Consider the following 27,822-nt stretch of genomic DNA (forward strand, 5'->3'; position numbering starts at 1 on the left):
TAGTGTGTTAATAATTTAAATCATCTAGTTTTATTTTTCTTTTTTTTATACTCAAGTTTTGATCGATGAATATTTATTTATCACACTTAGTAGATATAATAATTCGTCATTTTTATCAAAAAAATAATTTAATAAATAATAAAAAGATTAATTATTTTTCAAATTGATTTCAATCTATCCCCTGAACTATAATAAAATGGAGATTAAATAAAACTCATTTTTCACATCCTGATATTCTAAGAGAAAATATTGATCAACTAATGGAAATGTATATAAAAACAAAAAATTAATTATTAAAGTTTCAACAACTCATGACTGATTCTATGAAATTTGTGCAAAAATGAGATGTGTCGCTGTGAGCAGGAAACCTACGACCAAACCTAAGGTTCGATACGGTGCAATCGCACTGTCCAGGTGAAGACAAAAACGAAGAAACCAACGAAGTGGACGAAGAAATCAAGAAACTGCAATTTTTGGCGTGTTGCTCTGCACGTGGGTTCCGATACTCCATTTGGACACGTGTTTGGTACTACCATTATTGGCACGTGTAGCAAATAGGAAGTCAACAGATACTAGTACTACCCGTTTGCACGGGAATGGTCTTTTTTTAGTTTTTAAATATTTTTAAAAGTTTCATCATTAAAATTTATTTTTACTATTATTTATTATCTTCAAATAAAAAAACAGATCAAGGGTTTTGCAATGTGTAACAGGGGTGATTTATGCACCATGGTGCTCTAGTTAATTTTTTAGTCGTATCTTTTCTATAAAAAAAAAGTGACAAAAATTAATTTTGAAGCCTTTTTCTCGTTAAGTGCCTTCTCAGAAGACGTATATTTTTATTTTTCATAATATTTAGAGAGATATTTTCGGTTTAGAGAGACAGAAATTTCTTGTGCTGATGTACGGATGGTCAAATGCACAAAAAGCAATTAAAAAATATTTTTTAAAAAAATATTATCGTACGGGTTTCATGTACAGATGAACTCATACACTACGTATAGATGAGCTTTTCAGTAAAAAATATTTTTATTTTTCATAGAGAATTTAACAAAAAAAATATATATATAAAAATGAATAAAAGGCCTATGTGTTTGCCAGGTGAGCAAATGGTCATTCGGTAGAAATCTAACCGAAGCATGATAAAAATACAAATCGAAGTCAACATATCGAATCTAACCAAATTTGATGTTTAAATTGAATCAATTTGAATCGAACCAATCATTTCACCTTGTATTGATCGTTTTGTCATGTTAGTTCAGTTTTATGACCAACCAATGAATTACTAAGAAATCAACTCGAATTAAATAAAAAATTTGATTCACGCCGAATAAATTTGACCAATTGAACGTCTTTTAAATAACTGATTGAATATGAATCGAAATGAATCGGTTCCAGTGAGTTTTGGACATTGCACCATGCGCCCCATTATTGTTAGTATTAATTTGCGACAAAGACTTAATCATTCTTGACGCCAAGTATTTCATTAGCACAATTTATTTTATCATTATTCTAAATATTAGTGTTTTTATTTTTGATAAAAGGCATTAAATATTCTCATTTGTTTCTTATGTCTTTATTAAATTACTTATATATTAAGTGGGCCATACTATTAGCATGACACGTGGCAATGTTGATTTTGGAATATTTTATTCAAGCTTTTGATCAATGGATTCAAAAAAAAATATAGTCAATCTGAATTAATAATTTATTAGGCTAAATAATTTGATGGAAAATCATTTATTTGAGTATTCAATTTGATAGTTTATTAAACTAAATAATTAATAATTGATGCATAAAAGTTTGTAATTAAATAATTAAAAAGTGATAAAATTATAAAAAGTAATAAAATTATAAAAAGTAATTTTATCTTTTTAATTAATAAGTAAATAATTTATTGAATACGTATAATATACACTAATTTCTTAATTAAGTATAAGTTTCATACTTAAACAAATTTTTTTTTGGAAGAGGTGGTGGGGGATGTTTTGCATAGATGATTATATATGCTGTTATGTAAAAATAAACTAGAAGTTTATTTTTCTTTAGTCTTTTCTTTCCTTCACTTTCCAAAGGAGCTCTTTGATGGAAACCCACACGTGTGCACTAGGGGTATAGAAGTGTGCTGGTTCTTTATTATTTTCAGCAAGCCCTTGATTGTGTTTGCACTTTATATATACGAGTATGAAACTTAATGGCTGGGAAATAAAGTGCTATCATTTCTTGTGTAGGGTAATGCACTTTGACACATATATATATGATTTTTATTGAATAATTAATGTGCTGACTTTATCAGCATTTTTTTTAATAAAAATTACATTACGCAAATTATAATAAGATATTTTTTAATTTAATTAAATTACTCTTTATCTCACCTTATTATCTTAATTTTAAAGTTTTAATACTTTATTACTCCGATATTGAAATTAAGAAAAAGAAAAAAAAATGATAAATTTATATTTTAGAAAATTATATTAAATAATAATTAATATTAATTGTTTGGCAATATATTAATTCTCTCTAGTAATTTTCCTTTGTTGTATTGTCTTGTAGGTGGGTAGGCAAGCTAACATGGTAGCATATTTTTTTAATCAAACTATATAGAAAGCGTGCTTATTATTTATTTATTTTTTTATTTTTTTGATAATCAGGAGTTGGCCTTCTAATAAAGTTTGTTTTTCGTATATCGAATTTGTGTTCTCAATCTTACGGAATTGAAGTCGCTCGCTTACCGCCACAATCAATATCTTATTGGTATTCCTGGAGTTTACCTTTCAATAAAATGTATTATTCGTTTCACGATCGATGATTAATTTGAATGAAAATAACACAAATTCTTTTAAATAAGAAGTATAGTGTTCAATTCTTGTGAACGGAAAAAATCTCTACTAAGTAAGGGTATTTTCCTCTTATTAACCTGATGCAATGCGAGTAGGATTAGACTAATCCAAATAGGCTATAGTATTTGTGGTATAAAAAAAAAAGAAATTTGTTTTTAAAAAAATTTATATCTCCTTTTTGTTTAAAGTTTACACCTTTAACAATGATATTTCAACAAGTTTTTTTAATTTCTCAAGTGATGTATTCTAGTATAAATCGATGAAGACAAATCAAAAAATAATTAAAAATATAGTGAAAGGGATTTGGTAATTGGAATTTTGTCCTCAGATTTCAACACTCCCAACATTTAAGTATGTCAACAATTGAAGAGCTAGTGGCCAAAAGAGAAGTAATGACAAATAATATTCTTGATAACAATATCGATTAAATTTCAAGAGGTGAATGTGAATCAGATATATACGGATTATATATGTTTCGTTTATTACTTTATATATGGCTAAATAAATAATTAAATGTAATTATCCAATAAATATAAAAAAATTACTAAATATTCAAATTTAATATACCGTTATTGATTATATTACCGGTTCTTCGTGTTACAAATGCAACTTTTTAGTTTTCCTACTACAACATGAAGCATGTAAGTGTATTGATTATATAGTTGTTTGATTTTCTATTTTTACTTTTAGATGGTAGATACAGAATCAATAGGAACTACACCAAGCCAACCAATCGAAATTGAAGCACCCACCAAAATGAAGAGAAAAGCAATAAAGCTAAGATCTGAAATTTGGGATCATTTCTCTAAATTTGTGGATGCTGAGGGAAAGCAAAAAGGCAAGTATAATTATTGGAAAGAAAATTCTATTGTGATTAAAAAAAAAAAAAAAATTGGCACAACTTCACTTAGAAAATCACATGTTTGCATGCAAATATAATGAAAATAAAGTAGACACAAGTCAAACATTATTATCTTTGCAACTGACTGTTGGAAATGAGAGTGTGGATAGTTGGAAAGTTGATCAAAATGTTATAAGAGAGAAATTAAACTCGTATGATTATTATTGATGAAACTTCTAATGTGTTTTAATGAATTATTTATACCGAATTATGAATGCAATTACTTTCACTGTGTTTTCCCCTTTATTTTAAAAAATCTAAATTATTGTTGTAGACCGAATACAATGAACCGAATCGAACCAAACTGATTTAATTTAATTTGACTCAGTTTCTATCCACAAATCGTATAGATAGATTCATTATACTATATAATTCAGTTTTATCAATTTTAATTGATTCAGTTCGATTTCAACCGAATCGACCGAAATGTCACTCTTATATGTATTCAGTTGATATTTAAATTTGCTTTTTAAGCGCCTCTCTATGGGTGTACAATTTTAATTTTATAAGACACCTCTAATTGATATTCTTCTTGACTTGATCATAATCTAATAATGTAGCTTATTTACGTTCTTGTTCGTAATTATGGTGTTTTTCTCCTTATTGCAAAAGAATAAAAAAGGGAAGTAATTAATTATTCAAATTATTTTAACAAATTTTTTATAAGAAAATTATTTTTATGTTGCTGTTATTTTTCTAAGTTATCATAGTTAGATGGAAGCACCTCCCTCGATTCTTCTATTTCATCTCCACGTGTCTAAACCGTCAAACGCCACTTGATAGCTCTTTTGTACTAGGGATTACCAGAAACCACCTACCACTTGAAAGGCTGAAACATTTTCCTTTATATAAATCATCCAACATAACTGATTCAAAGCACCTCCTCAATTCTTTTTTAATCTTAATTATTTTCCCAAATCCTCCCTCCCTCTTATTCTAACCATGCATGCTTCGTTTAATCACTTCACCTTCACCACCACCACCTCAAACCCTAAGACTCGAACTCAATTTCGAAAACCCACAAAACAAAACGACAATAACACACCTTTCATCACTTGTAGAACCCTCGTTAACCCTTCTGAAAAAATAATTCATCGCACAAGGTTGCCGCTCTCACCACCAACTCCATTAACGCCACCATTACCAGAAGTGGCGCCACCATCGTCAGAACCTGAATTTATATTCACCCCACGACAAAAAACTAACTTTCCAATTGGTTTAAATCCTTTACAAATGCTTGCAGCCTCAGCTCTGGACACAATAGAGTCGTCAATAATTTTAATGTTGGAGAGAAACCAAGTTTTACCTAAATCGGTTGACCCGGTGGTTCAAATATCGGGTAATTTCGCGCCGGTTCAGGAGTTTCCCGTTCGTCACGGTCTGGAGGTTGTGGGCCAGATTCCGGAATGCCTACGTGGCGTTTATTTACGCAACGGCGCTAATCCTGTGTATGAACCCAAAGGTGGACACCACTTGTTTGATGGCGATGGTATGATTCATGCTGTAACCTTGGGATCTGGGAACCAAGCCAGTTATAGCTGCAGGTATACACGTACGAGCCGGCTGGAGCAAGAAGCTGCATTGGGTAGGCCGCTTTTTCCCAAGCCGATAGGTGAGTTGCATGGACCCTTGGGCTTGGCTCGGCTCATGTTGTTCATGGCTCGAGCTGGTGTTGGCTTGGTTGACGGATCACGTGGCAGTGGCGTGGCAAATGCTGGGTTAATTTATTTTAACGGACGATTATTGGCCATGTCGGAAGAAGATCTTCCTTATCAGGTAAAGATCATTGATGATGGTGATCTTGAAACGGTTGGACGGTTCAGTTTTCACAATCAACTCGATGGTCCCATGATTGCACACCCTAAAGTGGACCCTATCACCGGCGATTTGCATGCACTGAGTTGCAACGTAATAAAAAAACCGTACTTGAAATACATCAAGTTCGACAAGCACGGTAAAAAGTCACGTGACCTCAGCATTACCTTGGACCAGCCAACCATGATCCACGACTTCGCAGTTTCACGTAATTTTGTAATAATCCCGGATCATCAAGTTGTATTCAAGTTAACCGAGATGATTCGGGGTGGGTCACCCGTAATATACGACAAAGAAAAGACTTCAAGATTTGGGATTTTGTCCAAAAATGACATGAGCGAATCAAGAATCCAATGGGTTGATGTGCCAAATTGCTTTTGCTTCCATTTATATAACGCATGGGAAGAAATTTCCGACAACGGTGATGACATTATCGTTGTTATCGGGTCATGCATGAACCCGCCAGATTCCATGTTCAGTGAATCGGAAATTCCAGTTCAAATTGAATTAACCGAAATCCGGTTTAACTTGAGGGCCGGAGAGTCGACTATGAAGACTCTAGTATCAGGTATGAATTTGGAAGTGGGTGTAGTAAACCGGAAACTTTTGGGTGAGAAAACCCAGTTCGTTTACTTGGCAATAGCAGAACCATGGCCGAAGTGTTGCGGTATTGCTAGGGTTGATTTGGAAACCGGAGAAGTGACAAAGTTTGAATACGGTAAAGGAAAATTCGGTGGCGAGCCATTTTTTGTGGCAGAAGGAGGTGAAGTCAATGAAGGTGAAGGATATATAATAGGGTATGTGAGAGATGAGATAAAAGAGAAGTCTGAGTTGGTAATAGTAAATGCATTGGACATGGAGCAAGTAGCTTCGGTAAGGTTGCCCAGTAGAGTGCCTTATGGGTTTCATGGTACTTTCGTAACTGAAGATGAGTTAAAGGTACAAGAACCATATTAATTAATTAATTAAAACTAATGAGCTTGGATTAATTTTTAATTGTATTTTTGTATATAAGCAAAGCATGACTTTATAAATAATCAAATTAACTAAAAGAAAAATCTTCATGTATGATGTATGTACAGAATATGTATAGATGTATGTATACTTGTTTTTATTATATTTTGATGTAATTTTTATAATTTATGGATATGCTTTTATGGAGTTCATTGATTATACCGTTTTCCAAGTGTGACCTTCTTACATTTTTTGCTACATAGGATCCAGGCATACCAGTTCAGTTAACCGACGATTTCAAAAAAATTTTAGTCAATTTCAATCGGTTTTGAACCGTTGTTTTGAGCCAATTCTAGTTCCGGTACGATTCTAGCACATCATGGTTTTGATTTGATTTCAGTGTTTTATGAACATTTCTTTCTCAAAGAAATAATTCGGTTTTGGTTTTAATTTCCGTGTAAAAAAACGAAATTGATTTCCACATTCGATTAAATATCAAAATTGATTTTTTATATTTGATTAAAAATTAAAATTAAATAATTAGTCACCTTTCAATTTTCATGTTTGATTCATTATTTGAATCGAATAAAATCATACTTTTATATCTTTTTTATTTTTAATAATTACAAAATTGATATATATTTGATGAAAAATTAAGAAAACAATTAATAAAAAAATCTCTCAATTATTTTTCAAATGTTTAGGGACATAATTCAAATTGGATTTGATCATTGGTTTGAACCGACGATTTTAAATCGATTTAGGTGTATTTTTCTTTTTCTGGGTCAACTCTTTTAGTTCGTTGTCATAACTTTTAGTTTGTAACACGAGTCATATTATATCCGAAGCCAAAACTTAGAAATTTTCAGGAGAATTTACCCAAAAAAAAAAAAAAAAAGGAAAGAAAGAAAAACGGGAATGTCAACAATTTTTTTCTATCATGCGTTTTTTTTTTTTTTTTTCTTGGTTGTGTTCCAATACATGTATATGAAATAAGGCAAGGAAACAGAAAAATTAAAATGAATTAGATACATATATCCATGATTTTAGAGATAAAATATATTTAAATTTAGCATTAAAAATTACGAGATTATTACAAAATTTTAAAACGAGATTATTCTTAATACTCATAATAATGAGGTGTGCATTTGTCTACATTGTCGTGATTGGGCCTAAATGCTCCGACAGCAATTCATAACATTCGAAGGACACACGATTTTGGGTCAATTGGGTGCAAAACCCACAAATTCGTACTATTTGTTAATATCAGCTTAATGCTTGTCCAACTCAGGCACTCCAACCCACCCATTTTTCGGTTAATGCTGTTCCACCTCGGATTGACAATTTAGGACCCGTCACCTCGTGTGCCGCGATTCTATTAGCGGAAACGTTTATCTATTACACCAAACCAATCTAACAGCATGATGAACAAAATTAGTTATCCGTTAACAGTATAACTATCGTTTCATCAAATGTTAAAAAAAATTACTCTCTCAAATTTCAAACACGGTTATAAAATATAAACCATATGTCATTAAATAATATAAATAATAAAAATAGGTTTTCTTTAATCACATTTTAAAACTGAATGTGACGTGGTCAGCTCAATCAATCAAAACGGTTGAGTTTTTTCTTTTTCTTTTTCTTTTTAAAATATTTTTCCTGCATTGTTAGTGGATTGTTGGATTATCTCTAACATATCATGTGGAGAACATTGGAAGCTCCGACAGCAATTAAAGACATTCGAAGGATGCTTTTGTTTCCTTGAATATTATCTCACATGTTATCGGCTCAACTGGGTGCAAAACCCACAAATCATTACCTGTTAATATCAGTTTAATGCTTCTCCAACTCACGTACATCAAACCCAACCATTTTATTGGTTAATGCCGTTCCACGTCAGATCGACGATTGCCCACCCGTCACCGATACTCAATCGTTACGTCAATATTCAAATCTTATTATATTTAATTATATATTATATTTCATTTCAGGCTGAATGATAGTAAAAAAATTTTCAACTTCGATAGTTTTTTTGTAGTTTTTACTAATTCATTGGGTTTTATCTAACCACACTATATACATTATATGTATTTTTATGAAGGGTTGATTTATTTATATTTTTTTTTTTTTTTTTTTTTTGAGTTGGAGATAAAGATTGGAGTAGAATCAGACGTGGTGCCCTTATATCAGTTCAAGTTGCTTCGTAATAATCATGCACGTAGTGATTCCATGGAGGTAGTGGTGTCTCTTTGCTTTCTAATCTGTCCAACACGTTGACTAAATTAAAAAAACAAAAAAAAAAACGTTTCTTTTCTTTTATTATTTTTCGAAATCTTTTCATGTTGACAAGCCGAAAGAAGAAAGGAAAAAAGAAAAGGTGAACATTAATCATTGACTTACTATAGAAACGACAACTAATCATTCCACAACTATAGAAACGACAACTAATCATTCCACAACAAGGGAAATGCTTGCTTGTCCTAAAGTTGCATGCAACAAAATAATTGCTCCATTAAATTCTCAAAGGAGAACCAATTTTTCTTTTTTTATTGTTTTTTGAGTCTTTTCTGAAACGAAAGAATAAAAAGTGCAATTTAGATACTAACCCTTTCAATTTTATAATATATTGAAAATAGCCACTTTATTATCGATTATTATTATTATTATTATTATTATTATTATTATTATTTCTAACTAGTATTTTAACACCCTTTGTAGTCTTTAGCTATGACATAATCTTATTTTATAAATTTATAGTTGCTTTCTCCATAAATGCTTATTGGCTAGTTCATTGTTAATATTAGACGAGTAATAAATACGATGGATTGATTATTATTAATAATGAATTTTTTTAATATTAGAAAAGATTCGAACTTGAATTTATTGTTAGGTAATAATGAATTTTATTTTCATGAAAAATTTTATTTATATATTTTGACACGTAGGATGAATATGCATTGTAATTGATGTATATTTATCTCAAAGTTTTATGCGTAGTAGGAACATGAAAGATTTTGCTTTGATTGCTAGAAAATAATAATGTCTATGAAAATTATCAGAAAGAAGTATAATTTTAAATAATTTATTGCATATTTATTGTGAAAAGTTCATAAACTATATAAAAGTTGAGCAATGATATTAATTTATTAAAAATATTTTATTAAATAATGGGGGACATGATTTAGGAAAAAGCATCTGTGAGATTGTATAGTGGGTAGACAAAATGATAGGGGAAAAGAAGAAAGAGCTTGCAAATATTTTGTGTTTCAATTTGCAGGAAAGAAGAAAATTGGTGGAGGAAAAAAAAATGGGAGACAAAGGTAGATGGACCTCTATTTCAGTGCAAATTTGATTATGCCAGCAAAAAAAGTTGCAAGTTGCAAAGTCATAAACATTTTCTTAGTACCTTAAAATTCCTAATTTAGCATCTCAATGGCAATTGGGTGCTGGTGGGATTTTAATTGATTTGACTTGCAACTTAAATCAATATTGAAGTATTAAATATTAATTTTTATATAAATCTTAAAAAATAGATAATTGAAATTCCAAACTTAGATCGCGAACGCTGTTGGAAAACCTTTATCTGATACTAAGTGCGAAAACCCATATGTAAATTGAAAATAGATAAATAAATAAATACTTGAATATGAAAATATATTCATATTTTCGGTCTAGAAGATGCTTATCTCCATGGATATGGCTTGTAATATAGCTCCTTAAGAAAGTCAGCTAAATCTTTAAACACATTTGCCTACTTAACCTTTTACATGTACACGAGAGTTTTATCCTTGTGGCTTACATGGAAACGCAGTTTTCATTTATTTGCAAGATTCCGCCGCTTCGGTTGGAGTGCCATTGACATAAACCGCAGCCTGTTTGTTATTTCTGTAAATGATGGCCTTGCTGCTGGGTTGAAAGACCAGCATTCTTCCATCAACTTTTTCCACTCAGAATCACAGTCTTCTGGTATCTGAGGCCTAAGCGTGTTACTTACGATTCCGCCTTCAAGCAAAGGTAAGGTAAGGTTTTAAGCCAAATTTAACAAGAATCATATGAAGAGGGAATACTAGTAGAATGCTAAAAAAAACAATTATGGCACGCACCGCTAAAAATTATGGTTACCTCAGGAAGGAATAAGAGCATTTTTCATACCACTTTAAGTCAAAGACGACAATAAGCACTTTCACATAGTTTAGATCGAAGATGACAAAGACGTGAAGAAAGCACATGCAAATGTAATTCATATAGCAGTTTATTTTCATGTGTTGATGTTATCCCAAAGTGAATTAAGAATAGTATTTAGACACAAAATTTAGAAAACAGTAACGTAAAACCATTGTCAGCAATCGACCAAAAGCATACCTATGATAGCACCGCAATGCATGTTGGCATATGGCTCTTCACCAGTCAAAATCTCCCACATTGCAATACCAAATGAGTAAACATCAACCTGCAAAAGAACAGTACTTCAAAATGAAGTCATATATTTTTGAACGAGTAATTGGTTCATTTTTCATATACTCAAAACTCCATTATATAAAATTCTAGGTGTTTGCATAAGGTCTTAACCTTCTCAGAGACTCGATTGCTGCTGCCATCGAGTAATTCTGGTGCCATCCATGGAAGGGTTCCACGCACCCCACCGGATACGAGTGTATTGCGTTTAATTCTTGACAAACCAAAATCTCCAACCTGAAAAAGCAGACAATTTCCTTAACTACTGCATTTGCATACCATTGATTGGTGAATAAAAAGAAAAAAGAGGATGTGACTTTAATATTCTAATTAAGACTGTAGAAGAAACTGTGATCATTTACCTTGCAAATGGGTCGTTGTGAATCTCTCAAATTCACAAGCAAATTATCACACTTCAAATCAAAATGAACAATATCTTTCAGATGTAGATATTCCATGCCAAAAGCTGCATCCAGTGCAATCATAAGCTTTTTACGACGATCAAGTGCTCTGCAAGACCAAGGCTCCATAAGCCTACATGATAACCAGGGTACAAGATAAAAGAAACGTATATGGATTAACTTACTTGTCCTTCTTTTGTAAGACATGCCTCAATGATCCATTAACCATATATTCAGTAACAGTCGCCATTGTTCCCCCAGGTCCATCAGGGACTACACCATAAAATGCTACCACATTAGGATGGTGAAGATTTGATAGGATCTGCGCCTCTCTCCAGAAGTCTTTGATCTGCACAGAAAGAGAGGGTTTGGATTTTGAGTCCCGCAAGATTCTGAAAACCTATCTTTAAAAGAAAGGCTGGAATGTATACTACTAATCTATTCTCTAGGTCATCCAAATGTTCAATTCACTTGATTGAGTGAACTTTTTATTTTTGATCATCTTTAAATTTTGAACTCCAATACATATTTTATTTATCTATGAATTCTTAGGGTGTATATCCATAGTTAAAATGAAATGGAAAAGAATTATAAGCTTTAATACTGATGAAGGAATTTTAGGAGACGCACCAGCCGCTCTTGCTCTGATGATCTTCCTGAAAAACAACTCTTTTTGATCCTCTTAATAGCAACATCAGTACCCCTCCACTTCCCATAATAAACAGTTCCAAAAGTACCAGATCCTAACTCTTTTAGTTCTTCAATATCAACATTCTTTATAATCTGCACATTAGCACCTAAAGCATTTAGTTAAAAATAATACTTCGAAACTTTTCTTTTAGACAGAGACAGACGAGAAATTGTTTAATGAAAAATAAATGGGATATTTCACATTCTAAAGCACAAGTTCCCATTAAAAGGAACTTTTAAAATCTTTATGTTGATAATGCTAATCAATGCTCCAAGAATCTCCACTGAAAATTAAATGCAAATTTATCATAAGAAGAAAGAACTTCATGGTCACAACTACACATGACGCTGGGGAATTGAAAATTGAAAAAACTGGATGTATACATATTTCTCTCGCAGTCCAATCACAAGAATGCTGTTAATGTCTAACAGGGAAGTTAATATTAATTGTGGATAATTGAACAATATGATAGTTCCATACCTGCAACCCATAGATGCCTGCTTCCATTTCAGCCATTGCAGCATCACTAATAGACTCCTCAGTATTTCTGCCGTCAACATTTGAATGCTAAGAAATGCATCGTAAAAAGGTCAAATTTACCACCAAACGTTTTACTATGTATTAATAGTATTCACTCGAAAGGAAAAAGATATGGTACCTCATATTCAGATCCTTGAATTGTGCTTTCTGTCTCAGAATCTCTATGATCTGGGAATTCATCTGCGGCCTCTTGTTCTACATGTGGGACAACTCTCAAAGCCAATGGAATATCTGGAGGTGTGGTACCAGTTACATCTTCAACAATTACAACTGATTCCTCATTCCCATGGGGATAGTCTAGGCGTTGTGGAGCATTCTTAATCATTGGTTCATCATATGCTTGTCTCCTGAAGCCGTTATTTTCAATTTCAACCTTGTCATCACGACAATCCACAGGGTCTTCATCGTACAGATAAAACATTCTACTTGTAGCAGCATTCTTAGCTGATTTCTGAAAGACATAATTAAAAATTGGATGGTATTCTTCATGCAAGATTAAGTCCAGATAAGCAAAAATTTCCTATAAAAGAGAGCTGTACTTACAGAGTCCTGAGCTTTTGGTTTTTGGTCACATGGTGGAGGATTTTGATATCCACGTAGCCAACCAGAAGGCTTTTGACCATTTTTTCTCTGTGTCATAGAACACTGCTGATCCTCAGTCGCATTTTGGTTCCCAAAATGCAAGAGAGGTGTAGGTGTGGCAGTTCCTAATTGGCAATCCTGGAGATGCTCCCTCATGTTATCTACAGAATTTTCCAAAACATTAACTTGATTTGTGCAAACCATTCTTTTAGATGCTAGTGAATCTTTTTGGTGGCGTTGAACACTTGGAAGGTGATCTGTTTTCAGTAAGTCGATACACTCTATGGAATCATTGTTCAATATGTTCCCTTCACATTGTTTTCTGCCTCCATCGGAGCAAGTAACTCTACTGTCTACTCGCTTCAACAACTCTTTATTCAAGTCAATTTTCTCTGGTGTGTTGAAGGTGCATTGATTATCATGCTTATCTGCTTCGCATTTCTCATTCATTAAACCTTGCCACATCACTGGCTCGTGTGGGCAATTTGAATCAATCCATGTTGATAATGGGCTAATTGCTTCTTCCATGTAATATTTTGGTGTTTCATCATGTTCCTGCAACCGTGAGTCAGAAAGTGCCCTTTCCTTAAGCCTAGGTCTATCTGAATTCATGTCACTTTGAACATATAGATGATGTGGAAGAAAATCTTCACTTGGACTACGATTGTGAAAATGATGTAACGATGGTTTGTTACTGTGGTCAGTTTCTACAAAATATTGGTGATGATGATGGTAGCTCATTAATGGTACTAGTCCTTGAGGAATTTTATTATAATTTATAGAGGGATGAGGGTGAAATGAATTGTCAAATGGACTTTTGTCCATGGTCAAAGGACTAGTGGTTTCATTACCCTCGGGATACGATCGATCAACATAAAAATGCATGTTTGAATTCTTGTGATCTCCATGCCGAATTGTAACTGGAGATAGGGGAGGAGATTGATTGAAAGGCGTGCCCGGGTTCTGAACTTTAGTGAGAACCCGAAGAGCAGGACTTGCAAATGCGGAAGTTTGACTAGAATCCTTACTGTCAAATGCATAAATATCTGAATTGGTTCCCAACTGCATTGGTTGTCTAGTCTTCATGGGACTTAGATCTGGCCTGCCATTAACAGCAACAACATATTGGTCATTCTGTTGTAGAATCTTTCCCTCGAATGAATTTGGGCTATCAGGTTCACCAGAGGGAATGAGAAATATCCGCAGTCTTTGTGAGCCTCCATTTCGTTCTAGTTCTCGATATTCTTCCATCATATGATGTAGATCTTCATTGGAACATACAGAAATAAGGGCATCAAGATCCTCACCAGGGAGCTGGTACTTGATCGTGTGTGGTTGGTTGCAAATTGCCAAAGTTTTCCTTGCAAGTTCATCCCATTTAACAGTTTTCTTGATGGATATAATCCTTGTCTCTCCACCAACATACCTAAGCTTTCCGTCACTTGGCCTAGGTAATATCTTCCCCCCAAAGCTGCATAAAAATTTCATTTTTCCCAAGAAAGAACTTTCCATAACATCAGTTCCATAAGGGTGATACGATGGATGGGACTCCGCCGCATATTTAAGGGGAGGATTAAGTCGATCAGTATTCATTTCACCAGTGTATTTGACAGGGTTTTGTCCACTGCCACTATATTCCCATTGGCACCTGCTCATATGATCTGGATAAGCCCTATGATCTAGTTCAACTGGATGTCCTGCCCTGGAAACAAAATCTAAGGCATCAAGTCCCGAGTTTTTTCTCCAAATCCCATGAAAATTGGAAAGATCCTCATAAACCATCTGATGGTGCTGATTATAGTTAGATGTCATGTGTATTAGCTGGCTATGATCTGCCACCCTTCTTAGAGCAATGCGATCACGCAAAAATTCAGTAGAAAATTCTTCACCTGTCTGTGCACAAACACCATCATCATCATCATGATGATGCCTATCTTCTGGGTATCTATCATTAGACAAAACCTTGGCCGTATCTACATAAAACTGCTGGCCTAAACCACCAGGGGACTCTCTTATCATGGTATCAAACAAGTCTTACTCAATATATCTATAAATAGAGGCATACAATTAATCAATACATTACCAACTCTTGTTTCCTTAATAATCTTGAACTTCCTTATGCTTCTCCAATCAGACCAGACAATATTTGAATTATTCTTCTTTTATGACACTATCCAATATTTACGTTCATGATGTCAACTTGGTTGTCACCAAGAATGGCGAAAGTTTCATTACTATATTATTTAGTTATTATCTAATATCCATAAATTCCCCGATCTTCCCAACAAAATAAAATCAATAAAATCCTTATACCATGAATTATATCCTTGAAGATATGTATATTTATCCAACTCCAGGCCACATGTACAAATATTCACCCAAAATCATAATAATAAAATTTATGACCACCTCATTAATCTAATTTTCCTTGCACGATCATCCATCAATCGACATATTGCCGGAGTCTCATATGGAAACTTTTTTTTTTTCCCCCTGTGAAAATAGAGACTGTTAAAAATAGAGACTTTCAATCGATAATTAAGCTTCACATCGCAAATATAAAAACAATATGTCAAATCATATTTCAAAAGTAAGCTTCACATCGCAACCAAGAATCTATGGGAGGTGAATTGTTCACGTCTTGCGTAAGCAGGAAACTCCAAGAATGATTAAATTTATGGTCACAAAATTCAAAAACAAAAATGGATATGAAATAAAATCAAAATTAAGATGCTGTTCTTTAACAGATACATGAACGTAACAAGAGAGATAATGAAAATTGAAGTACGTTAAAGAAAGACAGGAATAGCGAAAAGGGTACCTGGTTATTTGTTGAAACTTGATGTTTCACGTAGAGATTTTAGCCATGAAGAAGAACAATATTGTCTCGAGCTGGATGAAACCCAAAAAAGAAAATTTAGAGTTTGAATTTTGGTTTTGTTAAAGAAATGTGGGCTTTGATGGAGAAAGAGGAGAGAAAGAGAAGCCGTTGCATGAGGGTCGGAGACAAGGCGCTTAAAATAACGCGGCTACACTTAGACAAATATGGAGAGGGCCCTAAGCCCCTAACTGCAAACTAATCTCTTGAAAAGGAAATTTATGGTTTTTACCCTTTCCCCTTTTTCTTTTTTAGAGGATTATTCTATTTTTGCCATCAAATATATAAAATTATCCATTATTGCAAAGTAGAAAAAATTATTCACTAATAAAAATATAATAATTCGTTTTGATATTATTGATAATTTTATATTTACATAGTTAATCAGCTCAATTTTTATATAGTAATTTTTCTTTTGATTAATTTTTTTTTTTTTTTTTCCATTACATATACCAATGATTCCACTCCTCCACTCTTTTCGAACTAGAATAACCGAAAGGGTAAGAGTTTTGAAATGAAGGCTACCGCACAAAAGAAACTAAACCATCAAAGCTAATTAGTGTGGGTCCTATATATGACACGTTAGCACCCACTAGAAAACCTACTAATGATTCAACAAAAATAATCTTTTGTTGTAATGATTACTTTAAAAAAAACTGTCACAAAATTTATTTACTGTTTTATCCCTTTATTTTAGAATTTTCCACAACAAATTCAGCCATATATAATATAAAGAGGGAAATTCTTGCATAAGAGAAGAAAGAAACATTGTTATTTCATGTACACCAAATATCATGACTACCAATTCAGCATCATGAACCTCATCAATGGACATCCAACGGCCCACCACCAACAATCATCAACATAAAAGGATAACCTCCAATAAATGAAAACCAATGGCAGATTTCAGTAACTACTTGACAACAGAACTAGTTCGAAACAATAGAGCAGACCCAGTTGGTCGTTGACAAGACTAAGCTGCGAGCTCTGCTTTTCCAATACACGCAGAAACTGTGAAAGCAATAATGCCACCTGATTACCTATAAGAATCTGGACGTTTTGGCTTGGTTTGAACAACAGCCTCAATCTTCTCCATCACGGCAGGAGTTAACAAGGGGATCACGTCGATAGCTTTCATGTTCTCATGAATCTGCATAGCAGAAAATCACATTCATCCATAGCACCAAGAAGTTTTTATATGAAATGGAAATCTCACTTCAAATAGAGAGAGAGAAGAAAGTTTTGACAAAGAAAAGAATCCTATAGATATCTGCATCAACTTGTTGACGCAAACAAGACACGCAACAAAGTACAAACGATGATAGAAAGCAGCTGCGCCATTAGGAATTGAGTTTTAATTTTCATACAGGCTAGTGATTGCACAAGCATCTATTATTTAGGGAAGTATTTCACCTGACAAATGCAATTTCCGGAAGTTTTATTGTCAAGATTTTCCATTGAAGGTAGCATTAGAAGGGGGAAGAGATTCGTGAAGTTGAAGAGTCACAAACAAAATAGGTCAATTACAAAAAACACTCATACATCCTAGTCAGCAGGACCATCTTGGTTGGTTTGTGAAGTCTTTTCTGAATAGGAGCCTATTTTTTAAGTGTGATACAAATAAATTTGTTCTTCAGTTTAAGTTCACAGCAAAACCTTCAAACTTAAATATTTTATTCAAAACCAGTAGTTTAATAACAAAATTAGGATCCAAGACAAGTATAGCATCACCCCAAGAGAAGTACCCTTGAAAACAAAAGATGTGATGTTTTGGGCTTTTTAAAACTGACCTGAGACTCCCTTGTAGCACCAGTAATAACTGATGAGACATTGGGATTAGCAGCACACCATGCAATTGCAAGTTGAGATAAAGGCACACCCAGTTCATCAGCAATTGGCTTCAGTCCATTAACCTTTTTCAAAACATCGTCAACCAGTGATCGGCTAGCAAGGTTCTACAAAGCATAAAATTAGTTTAAGTGTTGTACGCAGAAACAAAATTTTGGGATAAACAGAACATAATTGCAGCTGAATTCCACAAACTAAACACTAGAATATATGCATGAAGAAACTATTAAAGTCTAAGCTGGACAATAGATATACAAACATCATTATTAATACAAAAGAAATATTTGAACCATGAGCTATTAATTTGGCATTATTATCAAACAAGACTCACAGGCTTCATCACTTTTCTGTACACAAATTATATCAGTTGCAACATAAAGATGCAGAGATCAGTTCATAACAGTATTAAGCACTCAGTACACAAGAGTCATTGGAAAGAAAAAAAAATGACAGGGAAGCTCCACCAATATTAAAAAGATGACTAAGTATGCAGCTTTAGATAAGGAAATTGACCTTAATAAATATAGCAATGTAGTATAATTGGAAGTTCAGATTATATTCGATGACTCAAAAAACAAAAAAAAAGAAAAAAATAAGTGAAGACTGAAGTCAATAATCATTAAGGAGGAGACTAGAACATTAAGGAACTGCTAGAGGTGGAAATGTTGGTCAAAACCATTGACAATTGTTGAAAAGACCTTAAAAAAAGTGGAAGATTCTGCCATCAATATCATAAATCCAAACAAGCCTTACTTTGTAATTTTCTAAAGCAAACCGACTATCAGGAGGTATAGCTCCCTTGCTGTATTTTCCTGTGAGCACCCCAGATGCAAGTGGACTCCATGTGGTGAGACCAAGGCCATAGTTGGTATATAGAGGGAGATACTCTGACTCGACCTGTATCCATGTAAGATTTGAGCAGGTCATAAATGAATAGTATAAGCCAAAACTCAAAAACTTTTCCATAAACATTATAAGGATTCATAAACAAACACATGCAGGAAATGAAAAGAAACCCCAATTTAAGAGGCAAACCACGGAACTTTGAAGGTGTGAAACACACCTTCAAAAGTTAAAAGATGTGTATTAACGGGGGATTATACAGTTCATCAGCTCCAAGACCCAAAGCCACAAAAAGCCTTTTTCAAAGAAAAGGCACCTCCTTCAGCTTACAAATTTATTTGGCTCTGTTGTTGTTGTCACATAATCTATTTGGCTCTGTTGTTGTTGCAAGTGCTCATGCAAAAGCATCCACACTTGCAGGCTAACACCCCACAAAAGATCTTGCTTACTCATCATACGGTTTCAGTGTTCAACCTTAGGGCTCTCAAACACAATTCAATTCCAGAATGTCTTGATTATTGATTCTTGCTAATTAAGGTTATTCATTGAAATTGAAACATTCTTCAGGAGGAAACAGTTTGGCTAAATTGGTTCAAAATAGAACAATAAAAACAGCCAAAAAAACTTATTCATCTCAAGTTTGTGAACCCAAAAAAGAAAAAACAAAGTAAGCCCATTTCCATCAAACGTAAATAATTATTAATATGCACAAAGTGTGATAGATCCTCTCGCTGCCACAACCAAAAGTCAAATATTTCAGACCTGAAATTTTGATTAACCCCTCACCTTGTGCCTTGATAGTAGATTATACTCTGGTTGCTCAACAATTGGTCCCACCAAGTCCAATCTTTCTGCAATGCCCCACGCTTCAGTGATCTGCTGGGCAGACCACTCACTAGTGCCCCAATAAAATGCCCACCCCTTATCAATCACATAATTCATTGCCCTCACCGTTTCTTCAATTGGTGTTGATGAGTCAGGCCTGTTACAGCAGATTAAATTCAAATGAATTAACCCTCCTCAATGAACCTTTAAAAAATTAAATAGAATAACTAACAATTATGGTAAAAAACAAGTTAAAAAAAGAAATTTTAAATGGTGTCGGGGCAATAACAGCACCAAATGAACCCCTGTCAATGAACCTTCCAAACAAGAATTCTTCAACCATAATCAACCAATTAAAAAAACAAACAGCAAAACTACAACAATTGCTATTCAATTCGCTGTAAATTATAATTCATATCTGCAAAATCCAAATAGCATCTCTGCTGGAAGAACTTTATACGAGCCTAGAAAACCACATTAGAAAAGCATACATAAAAAGAATTAAATATATGAGATACCACAAAATACTAAAATCAGAAGCAAACCATCTCAGTGGTCGGCACATCAACCATGTCCTGATAGAGTAATAGTACCCAAATACTGTTAAAAGACCTACTAATTAACAAATTACTCCGGATGACAAAAAAAAAATCCAAAAAAAGACCCATACAGCATCAAACAGAAATCAATAGCAAACAGCGCATAAACCAAACGACTTTTTTCTTATCTAGCTTCTTACTAGTTAAATCAGAAAAAATCAACAAGCCAAATCATAATAACACAAATCAATCACGAAATCACGACTTCCACCAAAACCAACTAATACTCCAGAACCCAGAGAAAAGTGACTGTCAAACATATCAATTGAAAAAGAAAACCAAACGAAAGCGGAAAATTAAAAGAACGAGGAAGAAAAATAAAGGCAACGACAGAAACTAACCGGTGGCAATAAATCACATCAACATAATCCATATCAAGCCTCTTAAGCGAAGCTTTCGTGCCCTCCACAATATGTTTCCGGGACAACCCCTTATCATTAGGGCCAGAACCTCCCCAAAAGATCTTAGTAGACACGACGACATCCGACCGCTTCCATCCGAGCTCGCGGATCGCCTGGCCCATGATCTCCTCAGCTCTTCCATTGGCATAAACCTCTGCGTTATCAAAGAAATTAACACCATGGTCTCTGCAACACTGTAAGAGGGACTTTGCCTCCTTGACATCGAGCTGGTTACCAAAGCTTACCCAAGCGCCATAGGAGAGCTGGCTGACCTTGAGCCCAGACCGACCTAGGTTCTTGTACTGCATTTTTTTGAATAGGGAGATACGGAAATGGAGATCGACCCGCAGGAGAGTTTAGAGAGACTTGAAAATAAGCGTAGAACGGAGGTGGAACAGACAAAGTAGGTACACTGGTGCAAATACGCACTACTCACTGTTCGAGAGCCGAGAGGAAATAATTGTGTGTGGTTGGTCCTACGCGTGTGTAGAGTTTAATGTGATTAGCGCCCGGATCTGTCGGCGAATGATCCCTCTGTGATCTCTGGATTTTTGGCGCTGATCTTTTCTGATATCTGTCTGTTTATTTATTTAAAACTACACCAGATTCTTTTGTTACGAATTTAAATTAGTGTTAGCAAATTAAGAAAACAATAATTATTTTTGAATAAGAAAAATTTTCTCTTATTAAATTTATCAACAATGATGATGTCAATAAAATAAAAATTACTTAAAATAAAACGTATTTTATAAAAAAATTATTTATGATGTTTTCTCCTTTTTATTGAAAAAGGTTATCATTGAGATTAATTTAAAAGGAATTATTCCTAAAATTTAATTTTTGCCTTTATAATATGCATATATATGTCTATCAAATTATCTTAGGTGTGTTTAATTTTTTGTTAAATATTATGATTTTTTAATACATTTAAAAATGCTATGTTAAATATTAGAAGATTAAAAAATATATAATTTAAAAATCATTAGTTATTAATATACTTAAGTATTGATAGTATTTCAATTTAATTATTAGTCTATTCAATTAATAAATAATTTTTTTATAGATTTCTATTTAATTATTAGTTTTAATTTCAAAATTATTAATTAATAAAATATTTTTTATCAATTTAATTTTATTATTAACGTATTTCAATTTCGATTATTACTCTATTCAATCAATGAATTATTTATTTTTAAATTTGCATTGCTGATCTATTTGAACGAGAAATGTATTTCAATTTCAATTATTAACATATTCAATTAAGAAAAATTTATTTATATTTTAATCAATAAAATTAGAATTAATAAAAATACATTTATCTACCTAAAGATTTATTAACTCCCTGTTTAAAATAAATAAATTCCATATAAAAATTACCAAAATTCATTTATTTATAAATATAAATTTTTGTATTTGAAAATTAATTTTACAAACTCAATCATATATAATTCGATATATATAAGTAAATTAAATTTTATTGATGAAGTTTCTAAATATATTCCACAAAATTAAATAATAAAAAATATAAAATTATCCATCTTTTTAGTCTTTTATAAAATTATTATTTCAAAGATTTTTGATGGAAAATAAAAATAAATAAATTTGCAATCTCAATTTATTCCAAACATGCTCATATAAAATTTAAAGGCAAAATATATTAATTCACCTGTATACTTTTAAAAAAATGGCACTATTAATTTTTAATTCAACCTAGTAGACACTTATAAAAATGAACCTATTAAATATTTCAAATTCAACACATTAAATACTTCAACTTCTAAAATTGCATTAATTAGTTATTTATTTAATACTTAAAAAATGTCAAAATTATTTTAAAAAAATTATACTAACTACATATCAAATCGATATTTTATATGTATATCTTAAAAGTTATTATTATTAATGAAGAAAAGTACACAGTATTTTTCAAAATCTTTAATTTTAGTGATATAAGGAGTCTCTTAAAAAGTTTAAAATGTCATAAAATATTCTAAAAAATGTGTAAGATTGAAATTCAATTGAATTACATACTTTAAGTTAAATATATATAAAAAAATAAAAATTCAATTGAATCACTTATAAATAATTTTTAAATTCATTTACATCAAATGAAACATAAATTATATATTCATCGCTTAATCATTCGATCCATTTCACAAATCACAAAATTACATTTATTAGAAATAAATTTACACAATTGTCAACTGTTCAACAGGTACCTGATATTAATAATTTTACTAATAGAATCATTGCAAATAACCTGGCCCTCCAAAAGATCTTCTAGCATATCTTGGAATTTTAATTTAAAAATCAATATATTTATAATTATACGAGTTGCAAGAGACATGTTGTGTGCTTGATCGCAGAGAAGCATCAGCTGTTGCGTGAAGCTCCACGCCTGTGTCAGAGAATCAATGGCATGTGAACAAAACCTCCGAATTTTTTTTTTCAATTATAAAAAAAACGAGGCTTTATTTCTTTTAATAATATCTGTGATAAATTTCCTCACATTTTATTAGAATAATATAAAATTCTAAATATCGTAAATAAATTATAGGGAATTTATCTGCATAATTTTTTTTAAAAAAATCTAGCAATTCTCGTAAATTAGATAGAACTGTTAGATATTATTTTTACTTTCTAATAAATAATAAAAATAATTTTTTTGTCTTTACCTAATTATTGCTCTTAAATTTCCACTTTCAAAATTATGATAATAATATATTTTTAAAAATAACCCAATCAAGTCGTACAAATTGAAATTTCAGTTTTAGTCCAATAAAATGAATTTTGACTTAAACTAATAGTTTAGTGGGATGCCACGCAATCAAATTGATCTTCATTTGGACTAAAAGTCGCACATGCCACAATAAGCACAAAAGCGACAGCGTGGAAAAAACCAAAAAGAAAATAATAGCAAGTAAGATAAGTAAATTACTATTTAGTCCTTAGAATTTGACTCTAATAATTTATCCATAATATTATTGGAAGTTGGAACACTAATTTTTTTTGTCAACAAACAAATCCTCTTTCAAATTATGCCAGCCAGTCATTTTCAACAGATCCACGAATGTAGTTTAAATAGTTATTTAATTAGCAAGAAAGGTTGAAGATTAGGACACTTGCGTGAGCACAACGGCACTAACTCAACCACTAAAGTTAAAATACAAAGACAAAGCTTTCCACGTAGCCAGACCACGAAACTGAAATAAGTGTATGTATAATTATAAACGCTGCATTGCCGCTAACGCTACGAGAAAAGCTATTTCCGGACAAGGACCTGTTTTCGGTTCAGTTCTATTTTTATCAAACCCAAAATTTGCTCAAAAACAGCTAAACCCGGTTGGATTTAATTGTACTACTAAATTTGGTTCAGTTTAGTGTATTTTCCATTTCAAATAACCAAGAGCTGGAAATAGATAACTGGGGTAGCCATCAGCAACACCATAGTTTTGCCTACACTATCATGGATCATGCAGTGATATAAAGAGACAACAATGAAACAAGCTTAAATGCTAGGTTTAAACAAGGACAGAAAATGCTCTAATAAAAGAAATAGATTTTGAAATGTTTTGTTTTCCATAGTAAGGTGATCAGGATCTTTAAGCTGATTTTGTGTAGATGCGGACGCCGAAAGCCAAACCCAATATAGCAAGGGGAACTAGAAATTGCAGGAGCTTGATAATGAATTCAGAAGTCTTATCCTGATTGTAATGAGGTTGCTTTGGAGGTTTATATGTAGTCTTCTGGGGGATTGTTGAGGGATCAATCTTTCCAACATAGTATTGATCCATCATTTCTTTGGCGCTCGTGCTATGACCCACATCCTCAAAATCATCAGTTGCATCCTTCCCTGAATTACAAGTAACATTGTCAAACTTAATCCTATCTATTCATTTTTGCTTCAAAGGGCTACAACTGATACTGTACCTGTGGCCGACAACAAAACCTCATCACCGCCAGGATGGTCATCCAAAAACTTTGTCACATCGTAAACCTGTTTTAACAAATTCGGAATAGCTCAGAGATGTAAAACCAATTTTCTGGAGCCCCTTAATGTAACACAGAAGGATAGAAAGTTGAAAAATTAATGGATTTACGCTATGTTTCAAACTCAAAACTATTTATATGAGATTAAATAGCCAGTCATAGAAGAAATTTCGATCCATGTAAAAAGAGAAAGGTTTCCTATTGCTTGTGTCCTGAAGATGCACAATTGTGAAATAGAGACTACAAGAAACAGAAAACAAATGTGGATAGTCGTGTCATGGAAACACCTATTTCTTCAAAATATTGGACATCGAAGAATGTATTATTGCAGAAATATGGAAAAATTAAAAGATAGTCCTAATTAAACATGAAAGTAAAAACAAGTTATCCTACAAAACACTTCATACTTCAGCAATTAGAATACTACAAAGAAGCTCAGCATTCTAACTAAAGTCTTCTTTGCAGCCTTTTTGTAAGGAAGCATAAATACCTCATGGGTACAGCTGAAGGATTGGGGTGTTAGGAAAAATTTTAAGTTTAATTTATATTGACTTTGAATCTATATATGTACAGATATGTGCTTAGGGTCCTATACAATAGGTAAGTTGACAATGGGACAGTGGACAAAAGAAAAAATGCATATAACAGCTAACATTTGTTCTTGTTTTTATTAAATTTTTTAAGGATACTGGAGCTTAAGTCAAATGGTGTTAGGAATGAATAATGGATGAACAAGAACACAATATGGGTAAAGTTTGAAACCATTCAACCACCTGTGACCATCTTTTTTCAACTTTCTTTTTTATATTGGCTTGCGTGTACCCAAATTTCTCCAAACATCATACTTTTGGTCAGCGGATCCACATTGCTGTTTGGGGCCCCCAAACTTTTCAAATTATAATTTTCCCCTCTAAATTTTATATATTGTTTCAAAAATATTTATGTTGCCCCCCTCCCCTAAATTTTTCTCCCCTGAAAAAATCCATTCACCCCAAATTTTACTATCAATTTTTTTTTCTCTATTTTTATTTTTCGGCCCCACAATACTTAAAATCTACTTCCACCCCTGCTTTTGGTAGATTTAGCTTAATTACAACTAAGCTGCTAGGATTCAGAATTACTCAGATGTGCCAGAGAGCAGCAAAATTTCCGATATATATATATATATATATATATATATATATATACTGGGGGAAGTCATCTTCAACTGAGATAGTTCAGAGCTCACGTACTTAAGTTTTGACATTTGACGATAATCGTCATCAGAACAATAAACTAGACCCAAATATAAGACCTGATACCAGAAAAATCTTTCTGTTGGCTCATAATAAAGTAGTCTAACTAAAATATTCAAATAGCATAATTGCTAAAATGAAGAAATCTTTTTATAGAACACATCTTGCAGAGATTAAGCATTATAGTTCTCAATTCCGACAATATATTAAAAGAAAACCAAGATCCAATTTAATGTTTGCATTTTGAAGTTTTCCTCATGGAAAACAATGTCAGTAACTCATATGATTTATGACAACCAGTAAAAAAGCTATACAATTTACGACTCTTTATAGACAGCTACATTAGTTGGCTTAGAACAGAGTATCTCCTCTCCATTAGTTGGCTTAGAACACAGAATTCCTCCGTGTATTTGCACAATCCAAAAGAATAGCAAAAAAAGATCAAGAACTGGAAAATTACTATTTTAATTCCCTTTTCCACCTCTTCAGAAACCTATTTAATCACATGGAAGGATAAAATCACAATACCACATCACCATAATCTAAGGCCTTGATACTTAAACCAGAATTCAACTGGACTTAATATTGTTAGAACTTTGGGAGAGTTCATTCCTTAAAGTATATTGATGTCAAAACTTGACCAAATTGATCAAGTGAAGAAGGCTTGGTACTAGATAATGAAAAAAAGGCCTCCAGTTAACCAAGAAATTACAAATCAAAACTACATATGACGTACCATGAATGAAATAAGCATGAACCGGAATGTAGAAGAACCAATAAATGATCAATTTCATGAAAAAGCAATCACTTCCAAATTTCAATCTATACAAAATGTCACACAATATGCAGAATTTAAAAAAGAAATAATTGAACTCATGCAATCCCCTTCCATGCATGCTGCAATAGTCAAAATGAAAGCAATCAGCTACCAAATTAGCCTTCTAAACTCTTTGACCTTTGAGGCATTACATATTAAAAATAACTACATAGATCCAATGATAATGCTACTATGTAAAATGAAGGACAAGGACAAGAGTCCAATAGAGCATCAAGAAAGAAAAAACACACGCACACATCCCAAATCAACTCAATCACAATTAAAGATCCCACAAGGGTCAAAAAGATCAAATCATAAAATTCACAAGAAAACATGCAAAGAGCCAAAAAAAAAATGTCAAGAAGAAAAAATGAAAAATAAAAAAAAGAACAGAAAAAGATCACCTTGCCGTCGATAATCAGCCAACAGTCCTTTGGAGTGTTATGCTCGGACACTTCAGCCAAGGTGAAAACTTTCTCTTCACCACCCATTTGCTTTCTTATTCCTATTTGTAGGAAAACTGGGTCTGCTTTTATAAAAAGCAGAGATCTTTGACTCTGGATCTACTAGATATCAAAGGAAAGAAAAGAGAGCTGTAAAGGGTAACCGAAATTAGGACGCTGGGCAATAAAGAAAGATCGAAGAGAGTTGGCGTGTGGCAACTGACGAGACAGAAGAAAGAAAGCAATTTAATGAGACAGCGAGCAGCGTGGTCATTCAATTAGCTTTGGTGGATGGTAGGTGCGATAGATAATGACTTTACCTTTGGTGTGGGCTATCAAAATACATACTGTGACAAAAATTGTTAGTTGGTACTCGGTAGTGGGTAGTAGTAAACTAGCAGTGACTCTGAAATCTGAATGGTTGGTTAGTTTCTCTTCTTCATAACCATTATTAACAAGTAACTGCAATCTACTAATTCTACTTCTCAATTTCTTGTTTTCTCCACCAAAATGATTCGTCCTTTTCTTCTTCTTTTGTTAAGAATTCTTCTTTCTCAGTTTGAATAACTATTAATTTATGTTCACAAACAATTTAAAATCAAAGAATTGTAAAAGTCAAATTTTAATTAATAATACTAATAAATATATAAATATTTTCCACCAATTGTAATTTAGGATTTTAATATGATATCTCCAAAAATGTGTTCTTTCTAAGTTTAGGTATAAGTTATAAATGGGTAGCTCTGACTCTTAGAATTTGG

The 27,822-nt window shown here is 32.6% G+C and overlaps 4 protein-coding genes across 4 annotated transcripts; 1 reads left to right on the forward strand and 3 right to left on the reverse strand.

The window, feature by feature from the left end:
* The first annotated feature begins 4,433 nt into the window (after positions 1-4,433).
* NCED6 (nine-cis-epoxycarotenoid dioxygenase 6) lies at positions 4,434-6,702 on the forward strand. Its single transcript, XM_012237280.4, has one exon. The coding sequence runs from the start codon at positions 4,684-4,686 to the stop codon at positions 6,511-6,513; it is 1,830 nt and encodes a 609-aa protein (XP_012092670.1). The 5' UTR covers positions 4,434-4,683; the 3' UTR covers positions 6,514-6,702.
* A 3,424-nt stretch (positions 6,703-10,126) lies between these two features.
* LOC105650377 (PB1 domain-containing protein tyrosine kinase) lies at positions 10,127-16,661 on the reverse strand. Its single transcript, XM_012237268.4, has 10 exons — positions 16,004-16,661; positions 13,144-15,675; positions 12,719-13,051; positions 12,541-12,627; positions 12,000-12,152; positions 11,555-11,718; positions 11,331-11,478; positions 11,083-11,205; positions 10,876-10,963; positions 10,127-10,515 (listed from the first exon to the last, which is right to left on the reverse strand). Exons 2-10 carry the CDS (start codon positions 15,199-15,201, stop codon positions 10,328-10,330), a joined length of 3,342 nt encoding a protein of 1,113 aa, XP_012092658.1. The 5' UTR covers positions 15,202-15,675; positions 16,004-16,661; the 3' UTR covers positions 10,127-10,327.
* A 124-nt stretch (positions 16,662-16,785) lies between these two features.
* Positions 16,786-20,995, reverse strand: KAB1 (potassium channel beta subunit 1). Its single transcript, XM_012237269.4, has 5 exons — positions 20,517-20,995; positions 19,538-19,733; positions 18,662-18,805; positions 17,851-18,015; positions 16,786-17,210 (listed from the first exon to the last, which is right to left on the reverse strand). The coding sequence occupies exons 1-5, from the start codon at positions 20,882-20,884 to the stop codon at positions 17,097-17,099; spliced, it is 987 nt and encodes a 328-aa protein (XP_012092659.1). The 5' UTR covers positions 20,885-20,995; the 3' UTR covers positions 16,786-17,096.
* Positions 20,996-23,942: 2,947 nt separating this feature from the next.
* Positions 23,943-27,253, reverse strand: LOC105650379 (cytochrome b5). The gene is made up of 3 exons (XM_012237270.4): positions 27,023-27,253; positions 24,507-24,573; positions 23,943-24,429 (listed from the first exon to the last, which is right to left on the reverse strand). Exons 1-3 carry the CDS (start codon positions 27,107-27,109, stop codon positions 24,179-24,181), a joined length of 405 nt encoding a protein of 134 aa, XP_012092660.1. The 5' UTR covers positions 27,110-27,253; the 3' UTR covers positions 23,943-24,178.
* Positions 27,254-27,822: the final 569 nt, after the last annotated feature.

The sequence above is a fragment of the Jatropha curcas genome, chromosome 7 (genome assembly GCF_041381405.1).
Source record: "Jatropha curcas cultivar XTBG-Jc1 chromosome 7, XTBG_Jcur_1.0, whole genome shotgun sequence".
NCBI lineage: Eukaryota > Viridiplantae > Streptophyta > Magnoliopsida > Malpighiales > Euphorbiaceae > Jatropha > Jatropha curcas.